General features: G+C 44.6%; 1 protein-coding gene across 1 annotated transcript; it reads left to right on the top strand.

The window, feature by feature from the left end:
* Nucleotides 1–6,328: 6,328 nt before the first annotated feature.
* Nucleotides 6,329–7,252, top strand: LOC138671499 (odorant receptor 131-2-like). The gene has a single exon (XM_069759675.1). The coding sequence runs from the start codon at nucleotides 6,329–6,331 to the stop codon at nucleotides 7,250–7,252; it is 924 nt and encodes a 307-aa protein (XP_069615776.1).
* The last annotated feature ends 10,547 nt before the right edge of the window (nucleotides 7,253–17,799 follow it).

Genomic DNA, 17,799 nt, shown 5'->3' with positions numbered 1-17,799 from the left:
CCCATTCTGTCCCCTTAATTTAATAATGTCTCCCATTCTGTCCCCTTAATTTAATAATGTCTCCCATTCTGTCCCCTTAATTTAATAATGTCTCCCATTCTGTCCCCTTAATTTAATAATGTCTCCCATTCTGTCCCCTTAATTTAATAATGTCTCCCATTCTGTCCCCTTAATTTAATAATGTCTCCCATTCTGTCCCCTTAATTTAATAATGTCTCCCATTCTGTCCTCTTAATTTAATAATGTCTCCCATTCTGTCCCCTTAATTTAATAATGTCTCCCATTCTGTCCCCTTAATTTAATAATGTCTCCCATTCTGTCCCCTTAATTTAATAATGTCTCCCATTCTGTCCTCTTAATTTAATAATGTCTCCCATTCTGTCCCCTTAATTTAATAATGTCTCCCATTCTGTCCCCTTAATTTAATAATGTCTCCCATTCTGTCCTCTTAATTTAATAATGTCTCCCATTCTGTCCCCTTAATTTAATAATGTCTCCCATTCTGTCCCCTTAATTTAATAATGTCTCCCATTCTGTCCTCTTAATTTAATAATGTCTCCCATTCTGTCCCCTTAATTTAATAATGTCTCCCATTCTGTCCTCTTAATTTAATAATGTCTCCCATTCTGTCCCCTTAATTTAATAATGTCTCCCATTCTGTCCCCTTAATTTAATAATGTCTCCCATTCTGTCCTCTTAATTTAATAATGTCTCCCATTCTGTCCCCTTAATTTAATAATGTCTCCCATTCTGTCCCCTTAATTTAATAATGTCTCCCATTCTGTCCTCTTAATTTAATAATGTCTCCCATTCTGTCCCCTTAATTTAATAATGTCTCCCATTCTGTCCCCTTAATTTAATAATGTCTCCCATTCTGTCCCCTTAATTTAATAATGTCTCCCATTCTGTCCCCTTAATTTAATAATGTCTCCCATTCTGTCCCCTTAATTTAATAATGTCTCCCATTCTGTCCTCTTAATTTAATAATGTCTCCCATTCTTGGCCCCTCTGTTCCCTGTCCTGGGCCCTCTATTCCTCCCTCTTGGCCTATATGTCCCCCATCCTGGGACCCTATGTCCTCCATTCTGGGTTCCTATGTCACCCATTTGGAGCTCCTATGTCCTCCATCCATGACTCCTACCGTAGATTCCCTCATCCTGGGCCCCTATTTCCTCCATTCTGCTGCATCCACAGAGAAAAGATTCTTCCTATATGCCGACGCTCCCGCACCTAGCGATGTCCTCTTGCTGCTCAGATCTGGTGTGGTCGTTAAACTGTCTGCTGACCTATCAGAGGTCGGCGGCTGATGTCAGCGCGCACATCACGGGCAGTGATGTCACCACAAAGTGCTGCCCGTGACAGGTGCCCTTACGTCAGCTGCCGGCCTCTGATAGGCCAGTGGTCATTTTAACTACTGTGGCACATTCAGTTGAAGCTAGCACTCTTACCGGCCAACCCCTCTACATTCTGCATGGGAGCCCACCGGAGAATTGTCCAGTAGCCCACTCGGCCAATTTGACCCTGGTGTCAGTCGCTGACATTAAAATCTCATGGCCTTTTCTGGTAGTGTATAACTTTTCTCTATTCTGGAGTGATGCGTCCATTAGTGAGGGCAATCAGGCCCCTCTATATCTGTTATTGACTGTGGAGATACGGAGGGTCAGCGGGTGCCCTGATCCGCTAGCTAGTATTCTTAGGTAAAGGGGAAAAATGGAGACAAGACCAACTCGCATTGTTGATTATACAGGGTGCGCCATTTATATGGATACACCTACATAAAATGGGAATGGTTGGTGATATCAACTTCCTGTTGTGGCACATTAGTATATGGGAGGGGGAAAGCTTTTCAACATGGGTGGTGACCATGGCAGCAAATTTTGAAGTCGGCCATTTTGGATCCAACTTTATTTTTTTTCAATGGGAATAGGGTCATGTGACACATTAAACTTATTGAGAATTTCACAAAAAAACAACGGTGTGCTTCGTTTTAACGTTACTTTATTATTTCATGAGTTATTTACAAGTTTATGACCACTTATAAAATGTGTTCAAAGTGCTGCCCATTGTGTTAGATTGTCAATGCAACCCTCTTCTCCCACTCTCGACACACAGATAAAATGCAGTGTCATTACATTGACTTTCTACATGAGACACTAGCCATGGGGTCACTTTACAGCTCACCCTTACATTGTCTCGGACACAGCCTAGCATTTTGACCTACGGCAATCAGATATAGTGTACAATAAGATAATACGGATACACTGCACTATAAATACTTGTCTAGCCCATCAATGCACGAGAGTAGTAGTAGTAGTACCCCATAATACAATGCACAGTTACACAATGTGTATACAGTACATAGCAAACCAGCAACATGGACACCACAACTGTGCGGCATGTGCCCAGTGTATAAGTGCTAGGGGTTACCCTGGTAGAAGATGGAACTGGACCCCAATGAGAGTCATAGATATAGCATATAGCCAGCAGGCGCAGCACGTGGCCGCCAAGGCTGATGACTGACTGCAGCCGTCGTATGATATTGCATCAGGTCATTGCTCCAAAAGAGTTGAGACCATTGCGGAATGATATTTGGTTTATTTTCTATTTTTTCTTACAAATAGTTAAATTTCTTCGCATCTCTGAGCAGATTAAGTAATTAGCAGATAATTACGCAGCTGTCATCCACAGTTACATGCACCACACATCAGGAACATACCCCAGTGCCCCATGTGTCCATGGAGACTGTGGCTGGGAATAAACTTCCAGAAGGGTGCAACTATTTATGTAAGTAGCTGCCAAGTCTGCCACCAATGATGTAGCACAGGGGAGGAAAAACAGGAGAAGATACAGCAGCCTCGAAAAACCACAACGCCAAGGACCCGACCTCACTGCCGAAGGACTGGACCACCCGACTGCAGGTCATAGACTACTAGTAAGTGCAGAATAAACTGCAGAATTTTATTTTTTTTATGATTTTTTTTCTTTTATCTTTTTTTATGATTTTTATTTTTTCAGGATTTTCAATATCTCTGCTTACTGTCAGTGAATAGAAACATTCTTGGTCACATTCATCCAGGTAATCAGCCCGGTCTCCATTCTGATAGATTCAGTTTTAGACGGTGGAATTGCACCAAATTTATCGAAGTGATGGCGCACGATGTTTGAAGAATTTTGAACAAGTTGAAAGATTATTTTTTTTTTTGCTTTTTTTGCTCCATTTCCGGTGTCCCATGGCTTCAATTTTTTAATTAATAAAAAAGCAAACTGTGCTTTCCTCACCCTCCACGAGTCCAGCGCTGAGTCTCCTCTGCTGATCCAGCTGTCGGTTACTGTCTGCAGCGCTCACTAGCTGTTGACACCAGGAGCAGCTGAGGTCACTGATTGGCTGCAGCGCTGTTTATGTAACATCAGCACTGCAGATAATAACAGTCACTGAGAGGAACGGTGGATACTCAACCCTGGACCCGGGGAGGGTGAGAAAAGACCTGTTTACAAACCGCAGCCGGGGGACCAGGGATTTCCAAAACCAAAACACCCCTTTAAGCAAAAAGTTTGTGACATTTCGACATTTCGAAAAGTAGAAAATGATGAATTTGCTGAAAACATCTGGATGATGGAAGTCGCACCCACATTATTTAGCAAGCCCAAATAATGGAGAATAAATAAAAATACCTAAAATCCAAACGTTAACCACATAATAAAAAAAAGATGCAAAAAGAGCTAAGACGGGAAACCAAGGTCTGGCAGAAAGTAGGAGAATTCTGGAGTGTAAAATAGTTAAAGGGCTATTCCAGTTTACATAAAATATCACCTGTACCTTAAAAATTAGATCAAAGTGCGTCCCACTGTTCTCCCCCGCTTTCTAATGGTTCTATCCTGGCAGCAAGGCCACGCCCACGAGGAGCTGAATGGGGCAGCCAATCACACGTGTGGCCGGCAGCTCCAGTGGCAGTGAAGGAGCTGCTCCATTCAACTCGTCAGATTTATTACAGAGGGTGAGAAGAAAGAATACAAAGACAGAAAGAGAGGAAGAAAAGGCGCATCGTGCACTACAAGTACAAACTAACTAAATTATACCCTAATAGAATGGGCCATATAAACTCCCTGGTGGAGCAATCTATCATGTATGTTGGGTTAAAAATAATATTTAAGTTTGGGTTTTTCTTTTAAATTGGCCTCAGTTTAGCTTTTACCTGCACATCGCTGGGTGCAGAATGAGGTAACTGATAATATGTCAGGGAGCTCGTTCTCACCTGGACTTTGTAACTCTTTTATCTTGTGATTTTTTTTTACTTTTTTTAGCTTCTCTTCTCTGATTGATGATCACATAAATGTTCAACTCATCTGAGAGGAGCTCAGAAAAAAAAAGCAGGTCAAAGAGTTACAACCTCCCCTTGAGAACAAGCTCACTGACAGACTCCCAGATAACTCATTCTGCAGTCAGCAATGTGCAGGGACACATAAAAGCGAAATGTGGCTGCAGTATGCAGAAGCATGGCAGGAACTGATAGTCCTCGGAGGTGGGGAAAATACTTTGGGCAATACTCTGGCTGATCTGCACAAACCACAGAATCCTCTCCTCTCACACCAAGCCAGGACCCCCATCTTCATCTTCATCTAAGAGAAGGGTACCTTCCCCATATCTGCCTCCTCATGCCAGGTGACAGTTCGCTTCTCTCCACAATGCCCCCACATACACTGATGCCTCCACAGTTGTCCTCCGCACAGTGTTATGCCCCCAAAGCCCAAAGTGCCCCTGCACACAGTATTATGCCCCACAATACCCCAGTACATATAGTGCCCCCACATGCACTGATGCCCACACAGTTCCTTTCTCTCCACAGTGCTCCCCACATACACTGATGCCTCCACAGTGCCCTCCTTACAATACGATACCCCCCCAGGCCACTTCTGCAGAGTATAATGACTACACACTGTCCCCCTCCTTTACTGATGTCCACATAGACCCCTCTGTACAGTATGATGCCTCCACAGTGCCCCCCACATACAATGATGCCTCCACACTTGCCCTCCGCACAGTGTTATGCCCCCAAAGCGCCCCTGCACACAGTATTATGCCCCACAATACCCATGTACATATAGTGCCCCCTCATACACTGATGTCTCCACAGCACCCTTTTCTCCACAGTGCTCCCCTCATACACTGATGTCCCCACAGTGCCCTCCTTACAGTGTGATAGCCCCCAGGCCACCTCTGCAGAGTATAATGCCTCCACACTGCCTCCCTAATTTACTGATGTCCCCACAGAGCCCTCACATACACTGATGCCTTCATTGTGCCCCTGTAAAGTGCTCCCTATGTGCATTGCTGTCCTCACAAAGCCCTTCTGCACAGTATCCCTCCACATTGCACCCACATGTCCCCTTTCACAGTGTCCCCCCACGTACACTGCACATACACTGACACCTCCACAGTGGCCCCTACACACACAGATGCTTTTCGAGCCCCTCTGCACAATATAATGTCCGTTAATGCGCCCATCACACCCCAAACACAAACACCTTTGTGACACAATCGTAGCGTGCCAGTGACTTACCCTATCAATTGTGGGCTCATTGAACATTTTAGTGCTTTTTTTAAGCCTGTGTCAGTGGCTGGGCTTCATAAAAGATTGTTAATTTCACTATATTCTGCATTGTTAAAATAATAATACCTCTAGAGATGCTAAAACATATGTAAAACCTCATTTTAAGAAATACAATAAATATTATACTAAAATAAACCAAAATGTTTAAATCACCCTCTTTACCCAATCTGACAGAAAAAAAATCCTTTTTGATTCCACCGTATCCATGACGGTCTGAACTATCAAAGGTGAGAAAAATAATGTTTTAAAAAAATAAAAGTAATTGCAATAAAGAAGACAAAAATCAAAAAGCCAGAATTGCTGTTTTTAGATTTCCACATCCAAAACTGAAAAAAAAATAGCAATCAAAATGCCAAATGTACCGCAAAATAGTATCAATAAAAATGACACGATGCCAGGTAATTTTTCCCACTGTGACCATCGCAAAAATTCATGGTTACCTTACATTTACTATAGAATATGTCTGTGCCTTGGGAGGGGTGGGGGATGGAACCTTCTAAAACCTCAGCCTGATCTTCTGAAGTGATGGATTTTAGGCAGAAGGATTGTTTCCCTCTCCATCTGAGTTGCCAATACTGTAAGACGCATCCACGTTGCCTTGTGGCCAGAGGGTCCTCTTTTCTTGAATTCCATCTCATCATTTTTTTTATATCAGCCAACATTTTCATCTAAAGTTCTATGTTTTGTCTGATTTGTAGGATTCTCAAGACTCTTCGATGATGGTGGTGAACTCCACGGTTTTGTACAACAATGTGACCCAGATCCCCATCCTTTCGGCTAGAATGATTGAAATCTTGAGAACGATCTTCTTCTTGGTAGCAATTTTCAGTTTTTGCATTTTTCTCTACTTTATGACGGTTTTGCTGATTGTCTACTTCACCACTCCTCACGTACGAGACAACGCCCGCTACATCCTCTTTACTCACATGCTCATTAACGACTCGCTGTACCTCATCTTGACGCTCTTCCTTTCATTTGCTTACCAATTTAACGTGTCCTGCCAAGTGCCCATATGCTATTTCATTCTCACCCTAGCAAGCATCACCTTTAAAATCACCCCATACAACTTGATGGCCATGGCTTTCGAGCGATACATCGCAATTTGTTTTCCTCTTAGACATACAATTTTATGTACTGCCCAAAGGACTCATTTCGCCATCATGATTATGTGGCTTGTTGGTCTCCTTCCAGGTGTAGCAGACGTTTTTATACTCAACACTTCTGTTGAGAAAGGATTCTTCTCCCGGGGTATCATATGTAGACAGGATGGACTTGTAGTCCAGCCTGTGCAGAACACCTTAAGATCCTCCACCTATATTGGTAGCTTAATTCTGGTAGCTCTTGGCATACTCTTCACCTACATCAAGGTTATGGCGGTCACTCGGAGAATTGGTTCCTATAAATCCTCTGCCTCCAAGGCTGGTAGGACACTTATACTTCACACTATCCAACTACTTTTATGCATGATGTCACTAACCACTACAGTTACCGAGACCAGTCGTGGAGATTACTTTCAAATCGTGATCATGGGTAACTTTTTACTTTTCATGTGTATTCCGAGACTCCTTAGCCCTCTTATTTATGGCATAAGGGACGAAGTGTTCAGTAAATGCATCAAAAAGATGTATGCTATAAGCCTTTAACTCTCTGGTTCCTTCACACTTTATTCACGTAGCCATGAAGAACAGTTAAAGTCATGACCATGGTCAACTTTTCACTTGTTTTCCAAAGCTCTTCAGACTTTTTCTCTGAGGTATATGTTACAAAGTGTTCTGTAAGTGAATGAAAAGTCTTCACCTATACTGTTAGTTCCGTCATGCATTATCTGAAGCCATGACCATGTGAATGTTGACAAAGTCACGCAGGTTTACATCTTGACTATGGTCAAATTTTTGCTTTTCATTTGTTTTCCGAAGCTCTTCAGCCTTTTTTTCTAAGGTACTGTATAAGGAAAAAAGTGTTTAGCAAGTGAATGAAAAAGATTCAACGTGGATGTTGACAAAATCCAAAACAAAAATCCTAAGCTTGACTATGGCCAACTTTTTGCTTTTCATGTGTTTTACATGTCTCTTCGACATCTCAAATGGAACAAAGTGTAAATGCTTAAAATGATGTATTTTACAATACTTTATCCTCAGTTCCTTCATGTGTCAACTGTCGCCATGACCACAACTCCTGAAGGTTGGCATTAGAAATAAGTGTTACGAGTACGACACCAACATTTTTTTTCATTGAATTGACCTTAATCTCTTTGATTTAATCTGCTACTATTCCCTGTATTCTTGAGAATAAAACACCTGAAACATTAAACAAGTGTGTAACTCCTCACAACCAAGTCTCTCTTTTGGTGCTTAAGGCAAACCATGTTAAATGTCCTTCTCTGCCACAATGTCCGTATAGTGACAACGACAGTTACCCTGTGCTGGACAAAGTGACTCCATGGTGCGTTAGTCATAGTATGCACAATATTGTGCTCAACTGTTTAAATGGGTGCTCCCTAAGAGAACTAGTCACAGTAGAACCATGAGTCCGAAGACCCATGCGAATAGCCAAAATGATGGCGGTCACACAGGGTTCCGAGCCCATGCGGGAGGGGGGCCTGCCGACCCTTGTGCCTATTTCAGTTGGATGTGTGTTTGAAGACCCACAATCAGCTGAGATTTTATTGCAGCGAGAGACCCGCCAGCCCCCTGCTCTACAATAAACGCTGCCATCCAATCAGAGGCCGGTAGCTGACGTTGGCGTGCCGGTCAAGAATAGCGCATAGTAGTCATGTCATGTGCCACTCATGGCTGGCACGCCGTAGTTAGCTGCATGTTGTGGGAGCAGAAAATGGTAAGAAGAATTTTTTTTTTTTGATGTGTTGGAAAAAAGTTTCAAAACAGGAATTGTACCATACCAGGATGGGGACATAATAGAAAGAAGGGGCCCAGAATGGGGGGCATTAGAAATTATATACTAAATTAAAAAGAACACCACAATGAGGTAGATGAAGAAACAAAAATCATTCAGGTCACAAAAAATGTTGATCTAAGCCTTAAATTTTTTTTTTACAACTTTCTGTGTTTTTTCTTGGCTTGAATTTGAAAAAATCTATACAAGTTTGGTATCGCCATAATCGTACTTACCTGGAGAATCATGATTCAAAGAGAACTTGTCGCAGAATGTAACATGCTGTAAAAGCAAAACACAAAAGAGAAATACAGAATTGATTTAATTTTTATAATTTCACTATTTTGTTTCTAGTTTTTTAGTGCATTGAACGGTAAAATGAATGAAGTCATTTAAAACTAAAACGCGTCCCATAAAAAACAAGTCGTCGTGTGGCGATGTGGAAGGTAAAATGAAGAAATGATGGCTCTTGAAAGAAGGAAAGAAAAAGGACAAAAATAAAAATTATCTGCAGAGGGAAGGGGTGAATCTCGATAGAGGGTTGCGCTGCCCAGCTGTGGCCACCATGGTCCTCATCACTTGCATGTACAAGCTAAGGGTTAATTGCCTGCAGAATGAAAATCATATCCTAAAGGGGAAAATTTAAAAAAATTCCCGGCTATATTATGTGCCTGTGCAGCGCCCCAGAGTCCTGGTCGTTGCAGTAATGTTGTTCTTCCACCAGGGGGGAGCGATGTTACGTCTGATGGCACCAAAGGAGGTCACCCTGCCAGGTATCACAGCCACACACACACTTCACACGCCGGCCACCAGGGGGAGCAAAAGGTTCTATCTATTAGGCCACTCCTCACACTTGGGTAAAACTGGGGGTTTGGTTAGGAAGTCAGACAGCAGTCAGTAAGAGTCGAGAGTTGGAGCCAGGAGGAGGAGGAGAGGAGCAGACTGGGCTCGGCCCAGGAAGGGAAAGAAGGACACGGAGCTGCGCCTGCAACCCATGCGGCAGCCTCCTAAGATAGGACAAGAAAGGAAGTATGCCGTAGTGAGTGAGCACAGAAGTCGTAGCAACAGGAGTAAAACACCATTGGGAGACCAGCTAGGAGCAGGCTGCCTCCCACTGAGCGCAGATCTGGTAGCCGGAACACCGAGGGAGTAATAGACTCTACGCTTTACTTCAGAGACCGGCAGGACAGTCGATTCCAAGTTGGCTGCCTGACCTAAGAACCTAAGCAGACAAGGTGGCAATGCGGAGGAGGGGTGACGCTAGGGTCCCTATAAAATAGCCTCATGCCACCACCGTCATACGGGTTTGTCCTATCCATCTGGGGGACAGAGAGAAGAGTAACAAGAGTGAGGACCCTATGGGAGCTAATGCACGTAGGGACCTACTACGTTACTGTGCGCAAGGGGAAGGCTACTGATTTCCACCTGGATAGGGGGACTCTGGAATTGCCATCATACCGGCCGGACTCTGCCTACCCTGTTATCCGGCACCCTGGACTGTGGATGCTGAAGCCTTCAGTAAAGGTAAAGAGACTGCACCCATTGTGTCCTCGTTATTCACCGTGCCTTGCACCATCCACCATCACCATATACACTTCTGGGAAGCCCTGGGGATATACTTCACCTGTGGGAAGGTATACCATCTAGCTGCCATTCCATCACCCCAGCGGACCCCTAAGCAGCGTCGGTCACCCTGACCGAATACCACAGGTGGCGTCACGAACACTACCATTATCTACAAACTCTACCCCCTTTTATTGGGTGCCCCTCATAGGGCCACGATCCAGGTCGGGCCACCGTGACATCCCAGCTGAGGGAACTGAGGGACCCGGTACCGAGTACCCCATTGCCCTTACGTGGGGGCCATCCATCTGCTCGCTAGGGGTCCTGTTGCCCTGAGTCCTAAGATCTTCCCTACTGCCCTCCACAATGAGGAAAACTTTAAGGCTTTGTTCACATGTAAGTTTTTTACATTGATTTCTCTGGTTGATAAATCCACATCTAAAAATTGCTTCTAACAGACACTTGCATTTTGGCTCAGTTTTTCAAATCCACATACTTATTTTCAAACTATTTTGAAGCATTTTTATGTGATTTTTTTATGTATTTTTAGTTATAATGTGGGGTGTCTCCATATGGTCTGGGTTTTGGTTCTGATTTTTCCACTGCAAAATCCTTGTAAAAAATTGTGATAAAAACTGAGGCAAAACACACATCTTGCTGCAATTAACTCACAGAAAATGTGACAAGGAATTTGTGATGCAATAAAGAAGGCTCCTTTTGTTACATAAAGGAAGAGGAAGCTTTTTGGAAATTACCTTGAAGCATTTTTTTTTGGGAGCATAAGGGCCATATTTAGAGTTTATGCTGCCCTTGGCACTTTTAGTGCTGCCTCCCCCTTTGGTGAGTATAAATTTTAGGCCACGCCTCTGACCACACCCATTTCACAACTAGTCACACCCATATCCACGTCCCAACCACACCCATTTAGCATTGCTGATCACACAGTTTCATATACAATAATTATAACCAAAAACAAATATGGCCACCCAGTGCTCCATACTGTATAACGACCACACATGATGCTCAATACTGTATAATGGCCACACATGATGCTCAATACTAGATAACGGCCACACATGATGCTCAATACTGTATAATGGCCACACATGATGCTCAATACTGTATAACGGCCACACATGATGCTCCATACTGTATAATGGCCACATACTGTTCTTCATATTGTATAATGATCCCACATGATGCTCAATACTGTATAATGGCCACACATGATGCTCCATACTGTATAATGGCCCCATATGATGCTCCATACTGTATAATGGCCACACATGATGCTCCATACTGTATAATGACCCCACATGATGCTCCATACTGTATACTGACCCCACATGATGCTCAATAGTGAATAATGGCCATTGGCCACACATGATGCTCCATACTGTATAATGGCCACACATGATGCTCCATGTTGTATAATGGCCACACATGATGCTCTATACTGTATAATGGCCACACATGATGCTCCATACTGTATGACCCCACATGATGCTCAATACTGTGTAATGCCCCCCTCCCATCTTGTATGCATGAGTCATCTCCCCCCATCCTGTATGCATGGCTCATATCCCCCCTCCTGTATGCATGACTCATCTCCCTCCCAGCCGGCCTCCTATACACATAGCCATGAAGCATGCACAGAGCAGAGGCACAGAACATGGAGCTGGCATTAAAGAGAAAGCACATCATGGCCTGGAGCAGTGGGTAAGATTGTGTGAGAGATGTGAGGCCATGCTGTGATGCCAGCAGAGATGTTACAAGAAGATTTTGGATTCTCGTTTTTCGAGGCGGAGGCTTCAGTACCTTGTCAAATGGAAGGGTTATGGCCAGGAGGATAATTCGTGGGTTTTTGCCTTTGATGTCCATGCTGCTGATTTGGTCTGTGCCTTTCATCTGGCTCATCCTGATCGTCCTGGGGGCCCTGGTGAGGGTTCGGTGACCCCTCCTCAAGGGGGGGGGGTACTGTTGTGAATTCTGCTTTTGGGTTCCCTCCAGTGGTTGTCGGTGGGAATGCAGTTGACTCTGAGTCGCAGTCCTGGCCAGGTGTATCTGCTGATTGCAGTTCTGACTGGGATATTTAGGTGTGCAGGATTCATTAGTCCTTGCCAGTTGTCAATGTTTCTTGTGAAGAGTTGGATCTCTTTCTGGCCTCTCCTGCTTAGCTGCCAATTCAGCAAAGATAAGTGTCTGTTTCTTTTTCTGTGGCACACATGCAGTGTGCTTATATTCTGTGCTATTCATTTGTTTTCTCTTGTCCAGCTTAGATTGTGTCAGTGTTTTCTCAGTCTTGTTGGATTCTCTGGAGTTGCAGATATACGCTCCCCATCTTTAGTTAGATGGTGGAGTTTTTGTATTTTCTGCTGTGGATATTTTTGGGAAGGATTTTAATACTGACCGCTTAGTATCCTGTCCTATCCTTTCCTATTTAGCTAGAAGTGGCCTCTTTTGCTAAATCCTGTTTCCTGCCTGCATGTGTCTTTTCCTCTACTACTCACAGTCATTATTTGTGTGGGGCTGCCTATTCTTTGGAGTTCTGCTCTGAGGCAAAGTAGTATTCCTATTTCCATCTATAGGGGTATTTAGTTCTCCGGCTGTGTCGAGGTGTCTAGGTTTTGTTAGGCACACCCCACGGCTCCTTCTAGTTGCGGTGTTAAGATCAGGGTTTGTGGTCAGTATAGTTACCACCTACTCCAGTGAAAGTTTTAATGCTGCTCCAAGGTCACCTAATCATAACAGTACAACTGGCCAATAATGAGTTAAATGCATCTCAGAAGAAGGGAAGAAAGGACTTGAGCCATTTTTTTTCCTTCAGTCTACTTTGTCTTCTCCTCCCTCTTAATCTCTGGGTGGCTGAAGAGCCTTGTGCTAGCATGAATGTTCAGGAATTAGCTTCTCGTGTAGACCAACTTGCTGCCAGGGTACAGGGTATTTCTGATTACGTTGTTCAAACTCCTGTTTTAGAACCGAAGATTCCTACTCCTGATTTGTTTTTTGGTGACAGGTCCAAATTTTTGAGTTTTAAAAACAACTGTAAACTGTTTTTTGCTTTGAGACCTCGATCCTCCGGTGATTCCATTCAGCGGGTTAAAATCGTCATCTCCCTGCTGCATGGCGACCCGCAGGATTGGGCATTTTCCCTGGAATCTGGGAATCCAGCTTTGCTTAATGTAGACTCCTTTTTTCAGGCATTAGGATTATGATATGATGAACCTAATGCTGTGGATCAAGCTGAGAAGACCTTGTTGGCCCTGTTTCAGGGTCAAGAGGCGGCAGAATTGTATTGTCAGAAATTCAGAAAATGGTCTGTGTTAACTAAATGGAATAATGATGCTTTGGCGGCAATTTTCAGAAAGGGTCTTTCTGAATCCGTTAAGAATGTTATGGTGGGGTTTCCCACGCCTTCCGGTCTGAGTGATTCTATGTCTCTGGCCATTCAGATTGACCGGCGCATGCGGGAGCGCAGAACTGTGCGCGCTGTGGCGTTATCCTCAGAGCAAATTCCTGAGCCAATGCAGTGTGATAGGATTCTGTCTAGAACGGAACGACAAGGTTTCAGACGTCAGAATAGGTTGTGTTATTATTGTGGCGACGCTTCTCATGTCATTTCTGTCTGCCCTAAGCGGACAAAGAGGATCGCCAGTTCAATTACCATCAGTACTGTACAACCTAAATTTCTGTTATCTGTGTCCTTGATCTGCTCATTGTCATCATTTTCTGTCATGGCATTTGTGGATTCAGGCGCCGCCCTGAACTTAATGGACTTTGAGTTTGCCAAGCGTTGTGGTTTTCCCTTGCAGCATTTGCAGAACCCTATTCCTTTAAGGGGCATTGATGCTACACCCTTGGCTAAAAATAAGCCCCAGTTTTGGACACAGGTGAGCATGCGCATGGCGCCAGCACATCAGGAAGATTGTCGATTTCTGGTGTTGCATAATTTGCATGATGCTATCGTGCTGGGTTTTCCGTGGTTGCAGGTACATAATCCTGTGTTGGATTGGAAATCCATGTCTGTGACTAGTTGGGGTTGTCAGGGGATTCATAATGATGTTCCTTTGATGTCAATCTCCTCTTCTTCCTCTTCTGAAATTCCAGAGTTTTTGTCTGATTTTCAGGATGTATTCGATGAGCCCAAGTCCAGTTTCCTTCCACCGCACAGGGACTGCGATTGTGCTATTGACTTGATTCCAGGCTGTAAGTTTCCTAAGGGTCGACTTTTTAACCTGTCTGTGCCTGAACATACCGCCATGCGGAGCTATATTAAGGAGTCTTTGGAGAAAGGGCATATTCCACCATCTTCTTCACCATTAGGAGCGGGGTTCTTTTTTGTTGCTAAAAAAGATGGTTCCTTGAGACTCTGTATTGATTATCGCCTCTTGAATAAGATCACGGTCAAGTTTCAATACCCTTTACCTTTGCTTTCCGATTTGTTTGCTAGGATTAAGGGAGCTAGTTGGTTTACGAAGATTGACCTTCGGGGGGCATATAATCTTGTTCGTATTAAGCAGGGTGATGAATGGAAAACTGCGTTTAACATGCCCGAAGGCCATTTTGAATACCTTGTGATGCCATTCGGACTCTCTAATGCTCCATCTGTTTTTCACTCCTTCATGCATGATATCTTCCGGACTTATCTTGATAAATTCTTGATTGTATATTTGGACGATATTTTGATTTTTTCTGATGATTGGGAGTCTCATGTGCAACAGGTCAGGATGGTATTTCAGATCCTTCGAGACAATGCTTTGTTTGTGAAAGGGTCTAAGTGTCTCTTTGGGGTGCAGAAGGTTTCTTTTTTGGGCTTTATTTTTTCTCCCTCGTCTATAGAGATGAATCCAGTTAAGGTTCAGGCCATTCATGATTGGATTCAGCCCACATCCGTGAAGATCCTTCAGAAATTTTTGGGTTTTGCAAATTTTTATCGCCGTTTCATTGCTAATTTTTCTAGCGTGGTTAAACCCTTGACCGATTTGACGAAGAAAAGCGCTGATGTGGCGAATTGGTCCTCTACGGCTGTCTCTGCCTTTCAGGAGCTTAAACGTCGATTTACTTCTCCTCCGGTGTTGCGCCAACCGGATGTTTCTCTTCCGTTTCAGGTTGAGGTTGACGCTTCTGAGATTGGGGCAGGGGCCGTTTTGTCTCAGAGGGATCCTGTTGGTTCCTTAATGAAACCGTGTGCCTTCTTTTCCCGTAAGTTTTCGCCTGCTGAACGCAATTATGATGTCGGCAATCGGGAGTTGTTGGCTATGAAGTGGGCATTTGAGGAGTGGCGACATTGGCTTGAGGGAGCTAAGCACCGTATTGTGGTCTTGACCGATCATAAGAATTTGATTTACCTCGAGTCTGCCAAACGGCTGAATCCTAGACAGGCTCGATGGTCCTTGTTTTTTTCCCGTTTTGATTTCGTGGTCTCGTACCTTCCGGTTTCTAAGAATATTAAGGCTGATGCCCTCTCTAGGAGTTTTTTGCCTGATTTTCCTGAGGTCTTGGAACCGGTCGGTATTCTGAAAGAGGGGGTGATCCTTTCTGCCATTTCCCCTGATTTACGACGGGTTCTTCAGGAATTTCAGGCTGACAAACCTGACCGCTGTCCTGTGGGGAAACTGTTTGTTCCTGACAGATGGACTAGTAGAGTGATTTCTGAGGTTCACTGTTCCGTGTTGGCTGGTCATCCTGGCATTTTTGGTACCAGAGACTTGGTTGGTAGGTCCTTTTGGTGGCCTTCTTTGTCGCATGATGTGCGTTCTTTTGTGCAGTCCTGTGGGACTTGTGCGTGGGCCAAGCCTTGTTGTTCCCGTGCTAGTGGGTTGCTTTTGCCATTGCCGGTCCCTGAGAGGCCCTGGACACATATTTCGATGGATTCTATTTCTGATCTTCCGGTCTCCCAGAAGATGTCTGTTATCTGGGTTGTTTGTGACCAGTTCTCTAAGATGGTTCATTTGGTGCCTTTGCCTAAATTGCCTTCCTCTTCAGATTTGGTTCCGTTATTTTTTCAGCATGTGGTCCGTTTGCATGGTATTCCGGAGAATATTGTGTCCGACAGAGGTTCCCAGTTTGTTTCTAGGTTTTGGCGGGCCTTTTGTACTAGGCTGGGCATTGATTTGTCTTTTTCTTCTGCATTTCATCCTCAGACAAATGGCCAGACCGAGCGAACTAATCAGACTTTGGAGACTTATTTGAGATGCTTTGTGTCTGCTGATCAGGATGATTGGGTGGCTTTCTTGCCATTGGCCGAGTTTGCCCTTAATAATCAGGCTAGTTCAGCTACTTTGGTTTCGCCTTTCTTTTGTAATTTTGGTTTTCATCCTCATTTTTCTTCTGGGCAGGTTGAGCCTTCTGACTGTCCTGGTGTGGATTCTGTGGTTGACAGGTTGCAGCAGATTTGGGCTCATGTGGTGGACAATTTGGTGTTGTCTCAGGAGGAGGCTCAACGTTTTGCTAACCGTCGTCGGTGTGTTGGTTCCCGGCTTCGGGTTGGGGATCTGGTCTGGTTATCTTCCCATCATGTTCCTATGAAGGTTTCTTCCCCTAAGTTTAAGCCTCGGTTTATTGGTCCTTATAAGATTTCTGAGATTATTAATCCAGTGTCTTTTCGTTTGGCGCTTCCAGCCTCTTTTGCTATCCATAATGTCTTCCGTAGAACTTTATTGCTGAAATATGTGGTGCCCGTTGTTCCCTCTGTTGATCCTCCGGCCCCTGTGTTGGTTGATGGAGAGTTGGAGTATGTGGTTGAGAAGTGTTACGCTCGCGCCCTGACTGGTGGGCGTGAGCTCGGGGGTTTTGTGGCCCCACTGTGCCACAAACCAGACTACCCTGGAAGGGGCGTTACTATGACAGCTGCCTGGGTTTTCACTGGAGCCTCTGATGGTGAGGTCAGGCTTGTGCAGCAGGCAGCTGCCAGGTGCTACTCCAGGGTGGTGTCTGGCTGTGGCTGCTGATCCCACTTGGGAAACAGGAACACCAGGATTGGTGCGGGCATTAGGCAGGACTGGCAGAAGAGCACGGCTGGAACACAGACGAGTAGGCTGGCACGGCTGAGACAGGGCTGGCAGAGACACGGCAGAGAACACAGGGCTGGCAGAGACACGGCAGGAAACAGGACTGGCTAGGACAGCAGGAACACAGGACTGGAAGGCAGGGCAGGAACGGCAGGACTGGCAGGAACACAGGATTGGGAGGCACGGCAGAGAACACAGGACTGGTTGATGTGGTATATGGAGGAACAGGTAAGGGCCTGTTCACACTGGACGTGCAGGTACAGATATGTAGTTTGGAACACAGGGCTGGCAGAGACACGGCAGAGAACACAGGGCTTGCTAGGACGGCAGGAGACACAGAACTGACTTAGGACGGCAGGAGACAGGACTGGCTAGGACGGCAGGAGACACAGGACTAGCTGATGAGATATTAGAATCAGGCTGCACTCAGATGACACCCGAGTGCAGTCCAATTGTGAGTGAGATGAAGGAACAGGTAGGGATATATAGTTTGGAGGAACAGGTAGGGACCTGTTCACACAGGAGAGGAGTGAAAGACTGCAGATAGGAATGGAAAAGCAGCAAGCGGTAGCGTAGCGACAAAAGCTGAGCAGAGCCACAAAGAATGTGGAGAGAGGCTGCAGCAAGAGATACTGCAGAAGCTAAGCAAAGTGAAACCGCAAGGATTGCAGAGGGGAACTGCAGCAAGAGGTTTCTGCAGCAACGGGAGCGGAGCAGAGCAAGAA

The sequence above is a fragment of the Ranitomeya imitator genome, chromosome 3 (genome assembly GCF_032444005.1).
Source record: "Ranitomeya imitator isolate aRanImi1 chromosome 3, aRanImi1.pri, whole genome shotgun sequence".
In the NCBI taxonomy this organism is placed as follows: Eukaryota; Metazoa; Chordata; class Amphibia; order Anura; family Dendrobatidae; genus Ranitomeya; species Ranitomeya imitator.
Note: the sequence above shows the minus strand (reverse complement) of the source record. Positions and strands in the feature narration are given on the sequence as shown.

Bases quoted from the DNA above. Each gene is read 5' to 3' on its own strand.
- LOC138671499 (XM_069759675.1), top strand. From the start codon at position 6,329: ATGGTGGTGAACTCCACGGTTTTGTACAACAATGTGACCCAGATCCCC.